This window comes from Calidris pugnax, unplaced genomic scaffold (assembly GCF_001431845.1).
Source record: "Calidris pugnax isolate Ruff unplaced genomic scaffold, ASM143184v1 scaffold211, whole genome shotgun sequence".
In the NCBI taxonomy this organism is placed as follows: Eukaryota; Metazoa; Chordata; class Aves; order Charadriiformes; family Scolopacidae; genus Calidris; species Calidris pugnax.
Window position 1 is genome coordinate 9551628 of NW_015091083.1, and position 14068 is coordinate 9565695.

The 14068-nt window shown below is 42.7% G+C and overlaps 1 protein-coding gene across 2 annotated transcripts in view; it reads left to right on the top strand.

The window, feature by feature from the left end:
* The window catches only part of KIF26A (kinesin family member 26A), a 71008-nt gene extending 57154 nt beyond the window's left edge, over positions 1-13854 (top strand). The window contains exons 7-15 of one of the 2 annotated variants that reach the window (XM_014957689.1): positions 94-356; positions 592-775; positions 1066-1225; positions 2913-3075; positions 3615-6993; positions 10668-10858; positions 11315-11335; positions 11768-11918; positions 12376-13854. In XM_014957689.1, coding sequence (XP_014813175.1) covers positions 94-356; positions 592-775; positions 1066-1225; positions 2913-3075; positions 3615-6993; positions 10668-10858; positions 11315-11335; positions 11768-11918; positions 12376-12551 — 4688 coding nt within the window. In that variant the 3' untranslated portion in view covers positions 12552-13854. The remainder of the gene's footprint in view (positions 1-93; positions 357-591; positions 776-1065; positions 1226-2912; positions 3076-3614; positions 6994-10667; positions 10859-11314; positions 11336-11767; positions 11919-12375) is intronic. The other variant, XM_014957690.1, reaches the window with a different exon arrangement.
* The last annotated feature ends 214 nt before the right edge of the window (positions 13855-14068 follow it).

Genomic DNA, 14068 nt, shown 5'->3' on the forward strand with positions numbered 1-14068 from the left:
TGGCATTGCATGTAGTGTACAGTGGTGATATGAAGAGGATGCTGTCTTGTACAAGAAAGGTGAATTAAGTTCATCTTTGTCTTTTCATTCTAGGAAAATCTTTTACAATGATTGGGAAGGATAACTCCACACAAAGCCTTGGTATCATCCCCTGTGCAATTTCTTGGCTCTTCAAATTAATCAATGAACGTAAAGAAAAAACTGGGACTCGGTTCTCCGTTAGAGTATCTGCTGTGGAGATCAGTGGCAAAGACGAAAACCTTAAGGATTTGTTAGCTGAAGTAGCCACTGGCAGCCTTCAGGATGGCCAGTCTCCCGGGGTTTATCTGAGAGAAGATCCAATATGTGGAACCCAGGTATAATGGATATCACAACATAGATTTTTCTGAGCCTTTTTATTTCCTTTTATCTGACAACAACTATGACAACTTTTAAGACGGTAAAAAAAATGTATTGCTTTTTATTTATAAGCCCTTCTCCCATGGTGTACATATTTGTTTCTTTTAGTGCCCGCGAGATTTAACCAGTTTGGGAAAAAGAAAAAAAAAATTGCCCCTGCGCTAATTAGTCATTTTTTTGTTTGTATTCAAGCTTCAAAACCAAAGTGAGCTAAGGGCCCCAACAGCAGAGAAAGCTGCATTTTTCCTTGATGCTGCAATTGCTGCCAGAAGTACCAGCAAACCTGAATGCGAGGAGGAAGACAGGAGGAATTCACACATGCTTTTTACTCTTCACATATACCAGTATCGCATGGAGAAAAGTGGAAAAGGAGGAAGTATGAATCTTCTTACGCTGTTGTTTATTTTTAAATGACGTGGGTTTGGGTTAGTTTAAACTATAATTTGCAATAAACTTGAAAAAAAATTAACTGAACCCTCAAACCAGTCGAGTCACCTTTAACTTTGGTGGCTGTGGCTAATATCTGGTTAGCCTTAATATTTAATTTGGTCATTATGCCGTGCTGTATTCATTATTTTCCTCATTTGAATACATTTTGAATACCAAGTCTGGCTTGAGTCCATGCAAGAACGTGATGTACAACTGTTTTTCCCCTTTTTGTTGTAGTGTCTGGAGGACGCAGCCGTTTGCATCTCATTGATCTAGGGAGCTGTGAAAAAGTGCTGAGCAAGAGCCGAGATGGAGGAGGCTCTCTGTGTCTGTCTCTCTCTGCCCTGGGCAATGTAATTTTGGCCTTAATTAATGGTGCTAAGCACGTGCCATATAAGTAAGTGAATCATTATCTGCATTATCTTAAATTTGTGGCTGATACTACTTTAGCAATGAATTGCATCAACTATTTACTATTTACCTAAGATGAAGTCAAAGGAAGTTCTGTCAGAGGCAGGTCCATCTTCTTTTAAGGTTACTTCTATATTACAGATATATATATCTATTCATCTACTTGTCTATACAGATATACACATACATACAACTTTTAAAATGTCACATAGTAACATGAAATTCTTAATTACATGGCCAAAAATTATATGCATATGGGTATATACTTAAATTGGATGAAGTGTTGGGGAGAGTTTGACTGTTGAAGAAAGCAAGGGAAATTGGCCAAAATGTTTTCTTTCTTTCTACCTCCTCTTTGTTTCCTCTTGGGTTTGGAATTTAGACCGATCTCAGCCAGCTGCACATTAGTGAACAACTTTATGAAAATTTCATAGGATTTTCTCTCCTTTTTCCAAATTCAAAAATTGCATTGAAATTTCAGAAAATACTAGTGAGTTTATCAAGTATGGTCATCAAAGGTTATTATTTCTGTGTGCCTTTTTGAATGATACATCTTTTCAATTAAAAAAAAGGTGACCACCATGTTGCACATTTGTTTAGCAGAAGTGAACATTTAGGTGTGGAGTGTACTTGACAATAATATTATGTCAGACACACCTGTGGGGAGCCCAGCTGAAGGACAACAGCCACATTGTAAACACCTTTACTAGATCTTGGCCTTCAGTCCTTAAATTTAATTGCTGCTTGTCTTCATGCGTTATAACTTTGTGCTGTTGTTATCAATCATGTCATTTCACATATTTATCTAGTGCTGCATCTCAAACAGGTGTTCTTTCTTTCTGTATTAGGAAGAAAGAGAATTTCCTCGGGCTACTTGCTGGGTTTGTGGATGGAGTAGAGGATGGATGGGTTACAGTAGGGAAGGGCAGATCGTCAACTTCGTCACCACCATGGTTTAGTGAGCAGACATGATGGTAGTTCCCACATCTTGGGCCAGCTCAGGATAGGCAGCAGCCTTCAGGGAGCCCTGGGAAGATGTCTTGGAGACCAGTAGAAGACAAAACGCCACCTGTCTTGTCAGCTCTGCTGTCCATGGCAGAGGACTAGCATCACCATGAGAGCCTTGAGAGAGAAATTCTGCTTCCGATTTGCTATGTCAGAGCAGAGCATGGGAGGCAGAATGGAAAATAGATTAGATGGAGTGGCATTGCTAATATATTGCTGATACCTAACGTTGTATTTATTTAGAGATTTCTTACCATTTCTGTTGACTTATTTTTTTCTTATCAAAATCGTTTGCACAGAGCTCACAGAGCTTAGCTATCCAGGTGCTAAGTCTGCTTAGCTAAAAATACAGCAATCGTGAGCTTTTTGGGTAATACGAGCCTGAGATAACTAAACTACTAATCAATCAATGGTTTTACAATTGTGTAAGTAACAAATAAAATGACTTATCATACTACAAAGATACATAATTGAAATATTGGTATCTTTGTATGTGTACATTTAGACACATTTTAAGTGTAGTCAAATAACAGGAGCATATTTCTTATCTACACGTACCATACATGCATATATCCTGTGAGAGTGAAAGCACAGCTTGTGGTGTAAAAATCTGCAAAAAAAGATTGTGATTTCTTTAAACCATCCTAGTGTTCTCATTTGTTACACAGGGACAACAAGTTGACAATGTTGTTGAGGGAATCACTTGGGAACATCAACTGCAGAACTACTATGATTGCGCATATTTCTGACTCCCCGGCTAATTATGCGGAAACTCTCACCACCATTCAGCTTGCATCGCGAATCCACCGAATGAGGAAGAAGAAATCCAAGGTTGGTTCACAAACAAGCAGAAATTAATTCATTTGAAAATTAGTTTTCCTAACCTCTTGGTGGGGGAACATGGGATTTCTCGGCAGTACGAAGTAATACAAAATGCATAAAAGCTCAGGAGAGGAACTGACAAATGACTTGGCACTGAGCCATCATCCCGCCCCCAATCCTTAATCCTGAAATTCCCTTCTTTTTGTTCTGAACACGTATTCTTTCTTTGCTTATGTGTGGAACTATGTCAAAAGCTCCTATTCATATTAATTAAAAACCAATAAGAAAGGAACAGAAAACAGAAAGACAATGCATAATAGTTAATGGAAATTATCTGAAAAGGTGTGATTGTTATATTACTCCTAATACAGTAAAATCTATGTAGCGTGACCTTGTTATTTTAATTCACACTCTAACATTTTTCCACTAGATGTAGTTGTGATAGTATACACGAAGCACAGAGTATATAGCAAGCCTGACCTTTTCACCAATTGTATGTACATATAAATACTTATATCAATAAATTTTCCCTTCTTGATCATTTGCAGTATGCATCCAGCTCGTCTGGAGGAGAGAGCTCATGTGAAGAGGGACATGTCCGAAGACCACCCCATTTGCGACCATTCCACCCACGAACTGTTGCCCTTGACCCTGACCTTCCTGTCCTGAGTATATCTAGCGATCCTGATTATTCCTCCAGCAGTGAACAGTCTTGTGATACTGTCATCTATGTTGGTCCCAATGGTGCAGCTTTGTCTGACAGGGAATTGACAGATAATGAAGGTCCTCCAGAGTTTGTTCCCATAATCCCATCCCTAAACAAGAAGAGAAGTAAAGACAATTCTGCTGTTGGTAGGAGTTCTGACAAGGACCATTTTAAATGCAACACTTTTGCTGAACTGCAAGAAAGGTTAGAGTGCATTGATGGAAGTGAGGAACCCATCAAATTTGCTTGTGGAGAAATCTCTGTTGTGTCCAATTGTAGTCCAGTCCCTGGAGGTACAGAAAATGCACAGTCTAAGCTGATAAAGGAAAAAATTGGCTCTCCTTCTGGAGGATTTAAGAAACCAGCTCTACAGGAAACTGCATCTCCCAAAAAAGGGCAAAACCTTCCTTTCCAGGCTGTTGCACCAAAGGGTGGCAATGGCAATTGTCATGAAAAGAGCACACCTCACTTGAAAACAGAGCTTTCCAAGCCACAGAGCAGAGCTGACAACAAAATAATAGACTCGATACTGGAGGGAGAGAGAGAGACAATCACTGATTCCCTGCAGTCGTCAAGGTATAGCCCTTCAAGGAATCCGGAGCAGAATAAGGCCACAGCTGAATGTGTCATTAAGGAGAAATCCTTGTACATGAAGAGGCCCTTGCCAAGCCCAGCACCTCCACCTCCACAGCAGAAAGAGCACACACCGAGCTCCAAAGCTGAGAATTTGGAGCTGGAAAATGGCAATGCAGTTCGGACTCCTCCTGTGGGAATGAGCAAGCAGATGGGAAACAAACCTGAGGAAAATCCTGTAGGAAACACATTCTTGGTTGGTAGCAATGCCCAGAATCAGTCAGGTGCGATAGAGGTACACAGCTTCAGGTCAGCGTTCAGAGGGAAGTGTTTTGATCGGGACATACTAACCACCACGGTGACTTTGCAGCAGCCTGTTGAGCTGAATGGAGAGGATGAGCTTGTTTTCACTGTGGTGGAAGAACTATCCATTAGCGGGATTATGGATAACGGAAGACCTTCCAGTATCATTAGCTTTAACAGCGACTGCTCCCTTCAGGCCCTTGCATCGGGTTCGAGGCCGGTCAGTATTATCAGTAGCATAAATGATGAGTTTGATGCTTATACCTCACAGGAGACTTCTACTGGTGTAAATATTGATATTGTTGTGCCCTTTGCTAAGGATCCCTTTACCAGCAGCAGACGTTCCTCCATCAGTTCATGGCTTAGTGAAGTCAGTATCTGTACAATCGAAAGTGATGGAGCCCAGTCTAGTGACAGCTTTGTCGCACAGTCATCTTACAGCTGTAATAAGTCCGAGGAACCCTTCAACTTGGATTCATGCCATTTGTCCGTCCCCCTGAAAAGCGCTCTCAACGATAGTGGATTTTGCTTCTCTGAACTGGAGAGTGAGAGCTTGAGTTCCAGCAAGCTCTCCTCAGGCATCAGCAAAAGCCCACAAACCTCTGAAACTACCAAAGCATCTCAGATAAAAAGTGCTTTTTGTGTCACTGATCAGCCTGTAAAAATAAAATTTAGTCATTCTCGCGATACACCTGTGATAGAAACAATACATTCTAGTCTTCCTAGGAAAACGAAAACTACCTCGTCTCCAATCCACAATAATACTGTCCTCACCTATAAAGAGCTGCAGAATCCACATGGTATATTTGAAGATCCCTGGCTTTTGCGCACCGATTACCAGTTGGAAGCAAAACCGGCGGACTCACTGCTGTCTCCAAAAACTCACGCATTTGGTACTGAGAAGCAGCCAGGAAAAGCTGCCCAATATTTTGGTGCAGCACCCAGGCCGACGAAGTCGCAGACTATGCTCGCCTGTTCGCAGAGGGTCGTGGATGGTTGTGAAATGGCCTGCAAGTCCTCCAGCGGAGCTGCAAAGAAGTCAGAAGTGACAATGAAGATGCCACAGCTGAAGAGAGGAGCCACCACGCTGGGAGTGATGCCAGTGTCGCACGCTAACAGTACTTTGTCGGAGGCTGTGTCCCGAGGGAATTTGGATGCCTCCTTGGCTACTGGCAGCTTGAAATCATCGCTGGGAAAGAAGAGCGCACCACAGAAGTCGACCATGTTGCCCAGGCCAGGTGGACCAACACCTCCAACACCTCCTGTGCGCAAGTCGAGCCTGGAACAGAAACCTGTTGGTCTGGGTAATAGTGGGGGAAAAGCCTCCAGTCTGGACTTTGCCAGAGCTGCCACGCCAAAGGCTGAAGACGAAGCAGATCTGAGGTTGAAAGCTGGATCTTACTTCAGTGAAAGTGCCAGCAGTAAAATGAACCTGAAGGGCGACCACTCTTTGCCCAAGATGACGTCCAGCTTAAAGGCCAAGTCATCGAAGAGCGAAGCCGTGCACCGTTACGGGAGCCACATGTCCCTGGAGAGGTGTGACAGCCTGACGTCGGTCGGGTCCAAGGCAAGCATGGCGAGGGAGAACGGGAGCACCAGCCGGGCAGGGCGCTCCGTCCCCAGGCTGGGGGTCCCCCCTGTTGCCCCCAGTGTAGGTTTACCACCGCCCTTCACTGCCGCTGTGCCTGGTAAAAATAGCCAGGCAAAACCCACAGCTAACCAGAAGGTGCAAGCCACCGGGAATAAGAACCGGGGCCTCTCCGCCAGCGGGTCGAAATCTCTCAGCTCCTCTGTGAAGTCCCTGGCACAGCCCCCAGGGAAGGGCTCCGGCATGGCCCCCGGCGGGAAGGCAGCCCCCCGCTCCGTGCAGCCCGTCAGCGGCAAACCCGGCCGAGGGACCATCATGGGGACCAAGCAGGCCATGAGGGCGGCCAACAGCCGGGTGAACGAGCTGGTGTCGGGCGGCTCTGCCAAGGTGGGCCATTTCCGAGGCTCCACCGACTCCGACAGCGGCAACGACAGCGGCATCAACCTCAGCGACGAGAAGTCGCAAATCCCCGTGCTGCCTTCTCCCTACAGCAAGATAACGGCGCCCCGGCGGCCTCAGCGGTACAGCAGCGGGCACGGCAGCGACAACAGCAGCGTCCTAAGCGGGGAGCTGCCGCCAGCCATGGGGAGGACGGCTCTGTTTTACCACAGCGGGGGCAGCAGCGGCTACGAGAGCATGATTCGGGACAGCGAGGCCACCGGCAGCGCCTCCTCGGCGCACGACTCCATGAGCGAAAGCGGGATGTCCTCGCCAGGACGGATGAGGAGCCTCAAGTCCCCCAAGAAACGATCGACAGGTAAGAAACGAAGGGGAAGGTGGCCAGGTGTCCACGCTCCACTGCCTCCCTGAGGATGTGGGGGGGGGTGGTCATGGCGTCTCCCACAGAGAGGGAGAGGAGGTTTTGGGAGATGCAGACTGTATGCGGTTGCGTGTGGATGCATCTCGCTGTGACAGCAGCTACTTGTCATTTATTTCACTTCAAAGCTGCAGGTGCAACACAGGTGCTGTGGCGGAGAGGGCAGGAGAGGCGCCAGGCGCCCCGGGGCGCCAGCAGCCTCCCTGTGAGGGAGGAGGCAGCAGATGGCTGCCGGCAGAGGGGAGGACGTTCCTTCCCCCCTCCACAGTGAGGGCCGCACCAGGGCAGCCCAGAATTAGGAGGGTGTTACAGGTGGGTTGGGAAGAGGGGAGGGTTCTCAGTGGGTACTGACGAGATTTTTTTGTGAAGGTCAGCTGAATGCCAGGGAAGACTGGTGAGAGAAGGGCAGTGAGGAGAGGAGGAGCTCTGCTGCCCGGCGTCTGTCAGGGAATTTCAGTGGGATGGGCTGGGGCAGTAGTTTGGAAACAAGAGAATAGGCCTGGAGGAGGGGAGAAGAGTGTTTGTGGATTAATGAGGATTGCTGAATGTGTGTTAGGTTACCCAAAGGTAAGGCTTAGGGTCAGAGCAGAAGGGTGTGTGTATAAGAAGCAGCAACTCTTACGTTAATGCTACCAGCTACTTGCAAAATTACTGTATTGCACTGTAAGATGTTTTTCTAAGGGAATTTTAGAGTGTGTGTGTGGATGCTATAAGCAATAGGAAACGGACTGGGTCCTATTTCCAAGGCAGACATGTCCAACCACCCCATGCAAAGGTGGGCGTACGAGACCCAGGTCCCCTTTCCTGCTTTCCGGTGCCTTTCCTTACTGCTTTCGCAGGTGGTGCTCGTGTAAGTGCCGCTAGTTGTAGCCAGCTTCAAAATCAGGCTCATATGACCGCTGTTAAAGCATTCATTTTTATTGCTCTGGGTTGAAGTCCTGTAGTATCATAAAGAATCTGTGTCAATCAGTGCCATATAGGTAATGACCAGCAGCCTCATTCGGCAACCTAAGCATACTGCCTGTTGGAAATATAGTAGGAACTAATATCGGCAATGTGCTGAATCCGACCTTTTGGTTGGAAAGTGGCAATTATTGCAATCCCTGGGGACGCCCGTGGTGCCTGATTCTGGCAGTAAAACCAAATGAGTTAAATCTCATGGTGCTTTCTGGTCAAAGCAGCTGAGTTGCTTCAGCAGGTGATAAATCATTTTGGAAACTTAGTCCAACATTTTCTGCAGTTCTCTTTCCGTAGCATATCAACCTCTTAAACCTTTCCTACAAATCAATATTAACAGCTGTATAAGTTGCACACATATTGAGAAGGCATTACCCACTGACGGATTTGTATTTGTTTTTGCCCCAGGAAATGCTTATAACATCTTTAAAAATGACAAACTATTTCTTTTTCCAATTGAAATTGCTCTGTATCAGTAAATTATGTATTACATTTTTGGAGTGCTCTAGAATTCAAGATGATTATGCGTTTTATACATGAAATGAGGTTTCCTGGGAAGTTCATGGAATATTTCTTACAAGAAATGTTTGGTGCAGACCCATTATTGGCCTGAAATGTATTGTAATCTTTGCAAAAGTGTTAGAGATTCTTAGAATGCCTTACATTGCTCTAAGCTGTGATGGAGTCATGCAGTCTCTGGATGTAAGGACAGATCCTATTCCCCATATATGACCCTGGAAACCATGTCCCCTTATCCTTTAACTTCATTCTTGGAGAAATGACATTGACCCTGGCTGGCAGAGCAGAAGGATATGAAGTTTGCCTGCTTAGTACACGTGTTTGGCTGCTTCTGTTCAGTATCCTCTTCAGAGGGACCCTGCTGTCAGCAAAGTGGGTACAGGATCAGAGTTACAGTGGGTGATTTCAGCAGGCAGGGCTATAGTGGCGATTCAGGCTAAATGAATTGGTGTTGTGACAATGATGAACAGATGCTGTAGCAGTAGAATCAAGTCTTCCCCTTTCCAAGAAATTCCTGTTGTGATTGTTCTGGGTACTTAGAAATTAGCAAGGATGCAATTAAGAATTAGGGATATTTTTCTTAAGAACATGTAAAGCAGGTAACCCTTCAGGTATCCACGGAGGTGTGTTGCTCTGGGGGTACCTGCTGGGATTTTGTCTCTAATTGCTGTTGAAGTTTGTGAGAGGGCTTACCTGACAGTCTTAACTTGCACTTCAGTCTCCTGTAGACCTCTCAGCCCAGAAGTTATTTTGGCAGCACTGTCTTGTCTGTTTGATGTGCTCCCTTCTGTAAAAATACCAGAATAAATAAGACCTCTGAGTTGTTTTCTAGTAACAGAAGGAAATTAGGCACTAAATTTATTGTCACCAGTCACCAAAATCTGCTTGTACTTACTGCTACCATGTGGCATTTCAGCTTGTTTCTGGTGGCCTTCAGCTCTCCTATTTACCTAGGGACTGGACTGCAGCCTAATTAACGTTGCCTGACCAGCTGTATGCACATACTCATCCTTGACACGTATAGTGTAAAGGTCAGCCTTTTAGAGAATAAAGAGAGACTTATAATTGCAAAAAAACGCTGGACACCAAACTGCCAACTCCTCTATACAAAAGTACCAGCATTTTTGAAGGACATAAGTCAGTCTCTGGTTCATGAAACCTGCGAACTAGTGGATGCATCAGGGGGGCAGTATACTGTTTGTTTGTAAATCTGGGAGCCCTCCTGTTGAGGAATTGGTGAGTTTTGTCATGCTCTGAGCTTCTGAGCTTCTGGGGCAAATTGGATGGCGATAGGCCTCGACATTAGAGGTGGCTCAGGTTGCAGCTTGGTTGGTCGATGCCTTCTGAATGCCTCCTAATCCCACAAAGTCATTGAAAACGGCTGGTATTTAGCACCTTGTGGTGGGTTGACCCTGGCTGGATGCCAGGTGCCCACCAAAGCTGCTCTGTCACTCCCTTTCCTCAGCTGGACAGGGGAGAGAAAATATCATGAAATCATATTAATATTAATCAAATATCATTAAATTTATTGTCAATCAAATCAGAGAAAAGAGAAATAAAAACTAAATCATAAAACACCTTCCCCTCTCCCCTCCTTTCTTCCCAGGCTCAGCTTCACTCCCAATTTCTTTACCTCCACCCCTGCAGCAGCACAGGGGGATGGAGGTTGTGATCAGTTCATCACATGTTCCTGCTGCTTCTTCCTCCTCAGAGGGAAGAGTCCTCACATGCTTCCCTGGCTCCACTGTGGGGACCCTCTCCCCGGAGACAGTTCTGCATAAAATTCTCCACCCTGAGTCTTTCCCATGGGTTGCAGTTTCTTCACAAACCATTGTAGCCCACCAAATTAAAATTAATCCAGGCAAAAAATCTTTGCAAGGAGAGAATAAATAAGTGATGCTCAGACATCTGCTTTGGGAGAGGAATGGCTGTTACTCCTATCCATGAACCAAGTGGAACATTGTCAAGGCAGTACCTGAATTAGCAGCTTGAGGGTATTTTACTAAAAGGAAAAGATCAAAAAAAGCATTTATTCCTAAGTATCCCGAGAACCTAGATGTTTCTTTAATTTACTACTGTACGTTCTGCAGTCTGTTGGTCTCTTAGAGTCTGAGGAACGTTTGTCTTTTGTATTTTAGGTCTCCAGCGTCGTAGACTGATTCCTGCTCCGTTACCAGATGCTGCCTCCCTAGGAAGAAAACCCAGTGTTACTGGCCAATGGGTTGATCTCCCACCTTTGCCAGGCACTTTAAAAGAGCCTTTTGAAATTAAAGTTTATGAGATTGATGATGTGGAACGATTACAGCGACACAGACAAGAGGAAACTGAGGTCAGCCCATATTTTACAACAACTGTAGACAACTTAAATTACAGTATACAGGCAGAATCCTTGCTTCAATGCCGGAATGGTGTTCGGAAAATTGATTGCAATTAAAGCACTATAATTATTAATTTTACAATTCATATGTTGGGGTACCCTTAACACAGAAAATGAAAATGATTACTGTCTAAAATTAATTGTGTCTAACATGACTGATGGTGTAAATGGAAGTTACCAATGAATACATTATGAGAAGACTTTATAATCTTAGACTGGCTGATGAAACATTACAGCATCCCTCAACTATAGGGTCATTAACTCTTTATGTAAATGACAGGATTCTATTAAATCAGGGATAGACTGAGTTTAATTTACTTGTAATTGGAAAACACTTCAGCTAATTCTATTTTGGAGACCAGAATTCTATATTCTTCTGACGCCTTTTTCCCATTTCTTTCATAATAGCCTTTCCAGGATGTTGAGAAGGTAGGAGTGCTTTTAAGAAAATAAGAATTCATATGTTTTAGGATTAAATATAACTCTTACATTATTATTAGACTGTGTTTATTATTTGCACTACTGGGAAAAAAAAAGTCCTGTACAAACAGGAGTGATTCCATAATGTATTAGAGATGTTTGCTAATTCAGAGAGGTGCAACAAATGCTCGAGTGATCTAGCATGCTGTTCCTCTAGATTAGAATCCATTAATGTGAACTTCAAATAAATAAATAAACAACAACAACAAACCCCACCAGTCCCACAACCAAACAAAACAGCCCACCTGCTAACTCATCCAAGTAATGAGCTGGGAGCAATTTGTGTCAAACTGTTGGTCATAGCAGTCAAATTTATGAGATGGTCTTTCTGTGTCAGTTCATAGCAGACAAATTTGAGATGGTCTTTCTGTGTCTTAAAAGGGTCTGATGTATTTCCATACCAAGCTGAAGATACTGGAAAGGCGCCAGCAGCGAATCAGAGAAGTAAAGGCAAAGCATGAATTTTTGAAGGAAGAGTTGGAAGAGACAAAGTGCAGGCTGATGATGGATCCAAATAAGTGGAAAGAAGACTGTAAGTATTTTGCAAAAACAACAGTATGATCAGCATGTAACAAATTTCAGCATGTGAGCAGTCCCACTGAAATAATTTAGCACTTGCTAAGATACTTTGCTGAACCGAGCCCTAAAATACTCTGTGGCTCCATTCGTATTTCTGTGATACAGGTTTTGTTCAGTGCTGAGTAGTACTGGAAATGAACAAAAAAAGCTCTTCCAAACCAACCAGAAGAGAACATCAAAGCAATGTAGAGGCTCACTGTGATGCTTGTTAATATTAAATACTCATATAACCTTTTATTATCCTTCTTTCCAAAGAAGGGAAAAAAATGGTTTGCATCTGTTGAATGAAGTGAAAAATACTTCTTAGTTCAAGAGAAATAAAATTATACTCTACATTATTGGCTCCCTTGTGATAGAATAATGTTTTACTATGAGCTGTTTCTCTTACTCGCTAATTCTTTTTCTGACAGTTGAAGTGGATCCTGATCTCGATAAGGAGTCACAGGAGTATCTGGAGGCACTGGAACAAGTGACGGAGGAACTGGAGCAGTGTGTTAATCTGTGCAAGTCACACATCATGATAGTGACGTGTTTTGATATTGGAATAACAGATGCACAAGATGGAGTGAGGGAAGTGGAGGTTTGAAGAGAGGTTTTTCAAGGGACTGAGGGAAGTGAAGCTGGATCGTACGACATGAAGAAGTAAAGAGATTAAGTAGCTGGGAAGTGAAGGAGGAAAGGTGAAGACTAAAAAGCAACAATGAATGTTGTAAAAGAAAGAAACAGCTGAGGGATGGGAATGTTCGTAAATCATTTGGTGCCTCAACGTGACTTGAACTGTACAAAGATAAAAGGAGGATCAAGTATTGCTTCCACCAGAGGGAAGCGAAGAAATTTAGTACAAACCAAGATGTTAATTAACAAACAAACATACAATGGAAGTGCCTTTAAAGTTAATTTGATTTTCATTTTTGTATTTGGTGCTAGAATTAAAGCCAGCAAACCTAAGCAGACCACAAAATGTATTCCTACGAAATATTTTATACTGTATAGTGTATTTATGACTATATGTAAAAAAAACAAACAACGTTGTAGCAAAAGCAATAAGTAAATTATGTTTTCATACCTGAACTTGCCTTCTTGTTTCATAGAAAAGCTGTTTTATGTAGCAGAATTAAAATTGTATTATAATTGTTTTCTTGGTTAGGGTTCAAGATATTTTTATGAACATTTATCTATTGAAAAGTTGTATTATGGCATTTTGAAATGATTGTTTTACCTTCAGGTTTTGTATTATTACTTTTTCAGATCAAAATAAATGTTTGTTTTCCATTTTATATATACATATATAGATATATATTAACTGCTTACCTACTTCCGTGGTTACTAACCTCACTTATCAGAGACCTGGTCTTTTTGGAGTCATAAACGTAACGTGAGGAAGTCTACAAAGGGCACTGTGGTTTGTTTTGGTTTTCTTTTTTCCTCTCTGACTGCAGGAATTGAGAATTATGTTTATTACCAAAACCATAAAACAAGCAAAAAAAAAAAAAAGGAACAAAAAGTTTTTGTAAATGTTAAGTTAGGTCCATATTTTTATATAGTTTTGACTATAAATATAGCATTTGCATTTTGAACTTTTAAGACAAATAGTATATCTTTTTACAGTTTTTCTAAGGAAGGCAAACCCTCAGGATCAAGTTTATACATGCTGCATGAGATTTGTGCTTTTTTGAAGGAGGCCACTTAAGTGTGGAAACTATTGATAAATTGTTGCCAAACAAATACTTTTGAAAAGGTTTAATAGTGTATGTAATACCGCATTTCATAATGAATCATATTTTCTAATCATCTTCCTTTTTATGGTTTTTTCAAATCCTTTGTACAAATATGTATTATAACAGCTTGCTTCAGTTTTTATCTGTGAATAAAAGATACATCTATTGTTACGATTGCTTCTTGCTGTGTACATGATTTTAATGTGTGGAAGAGAGTGAGTGCATGGCCTGTGGTACACTGTATTAAATGTCATATATTATCTCTTTGCCCAAGAGAGATAACTGGGAACAGAGTTTTTGACATTAGTCATCATAAACCAATCGGGAAGAAGAGACGAAACACCGAAGGGTAAAATAAATAGCAATGATAATACTTATATTCTCT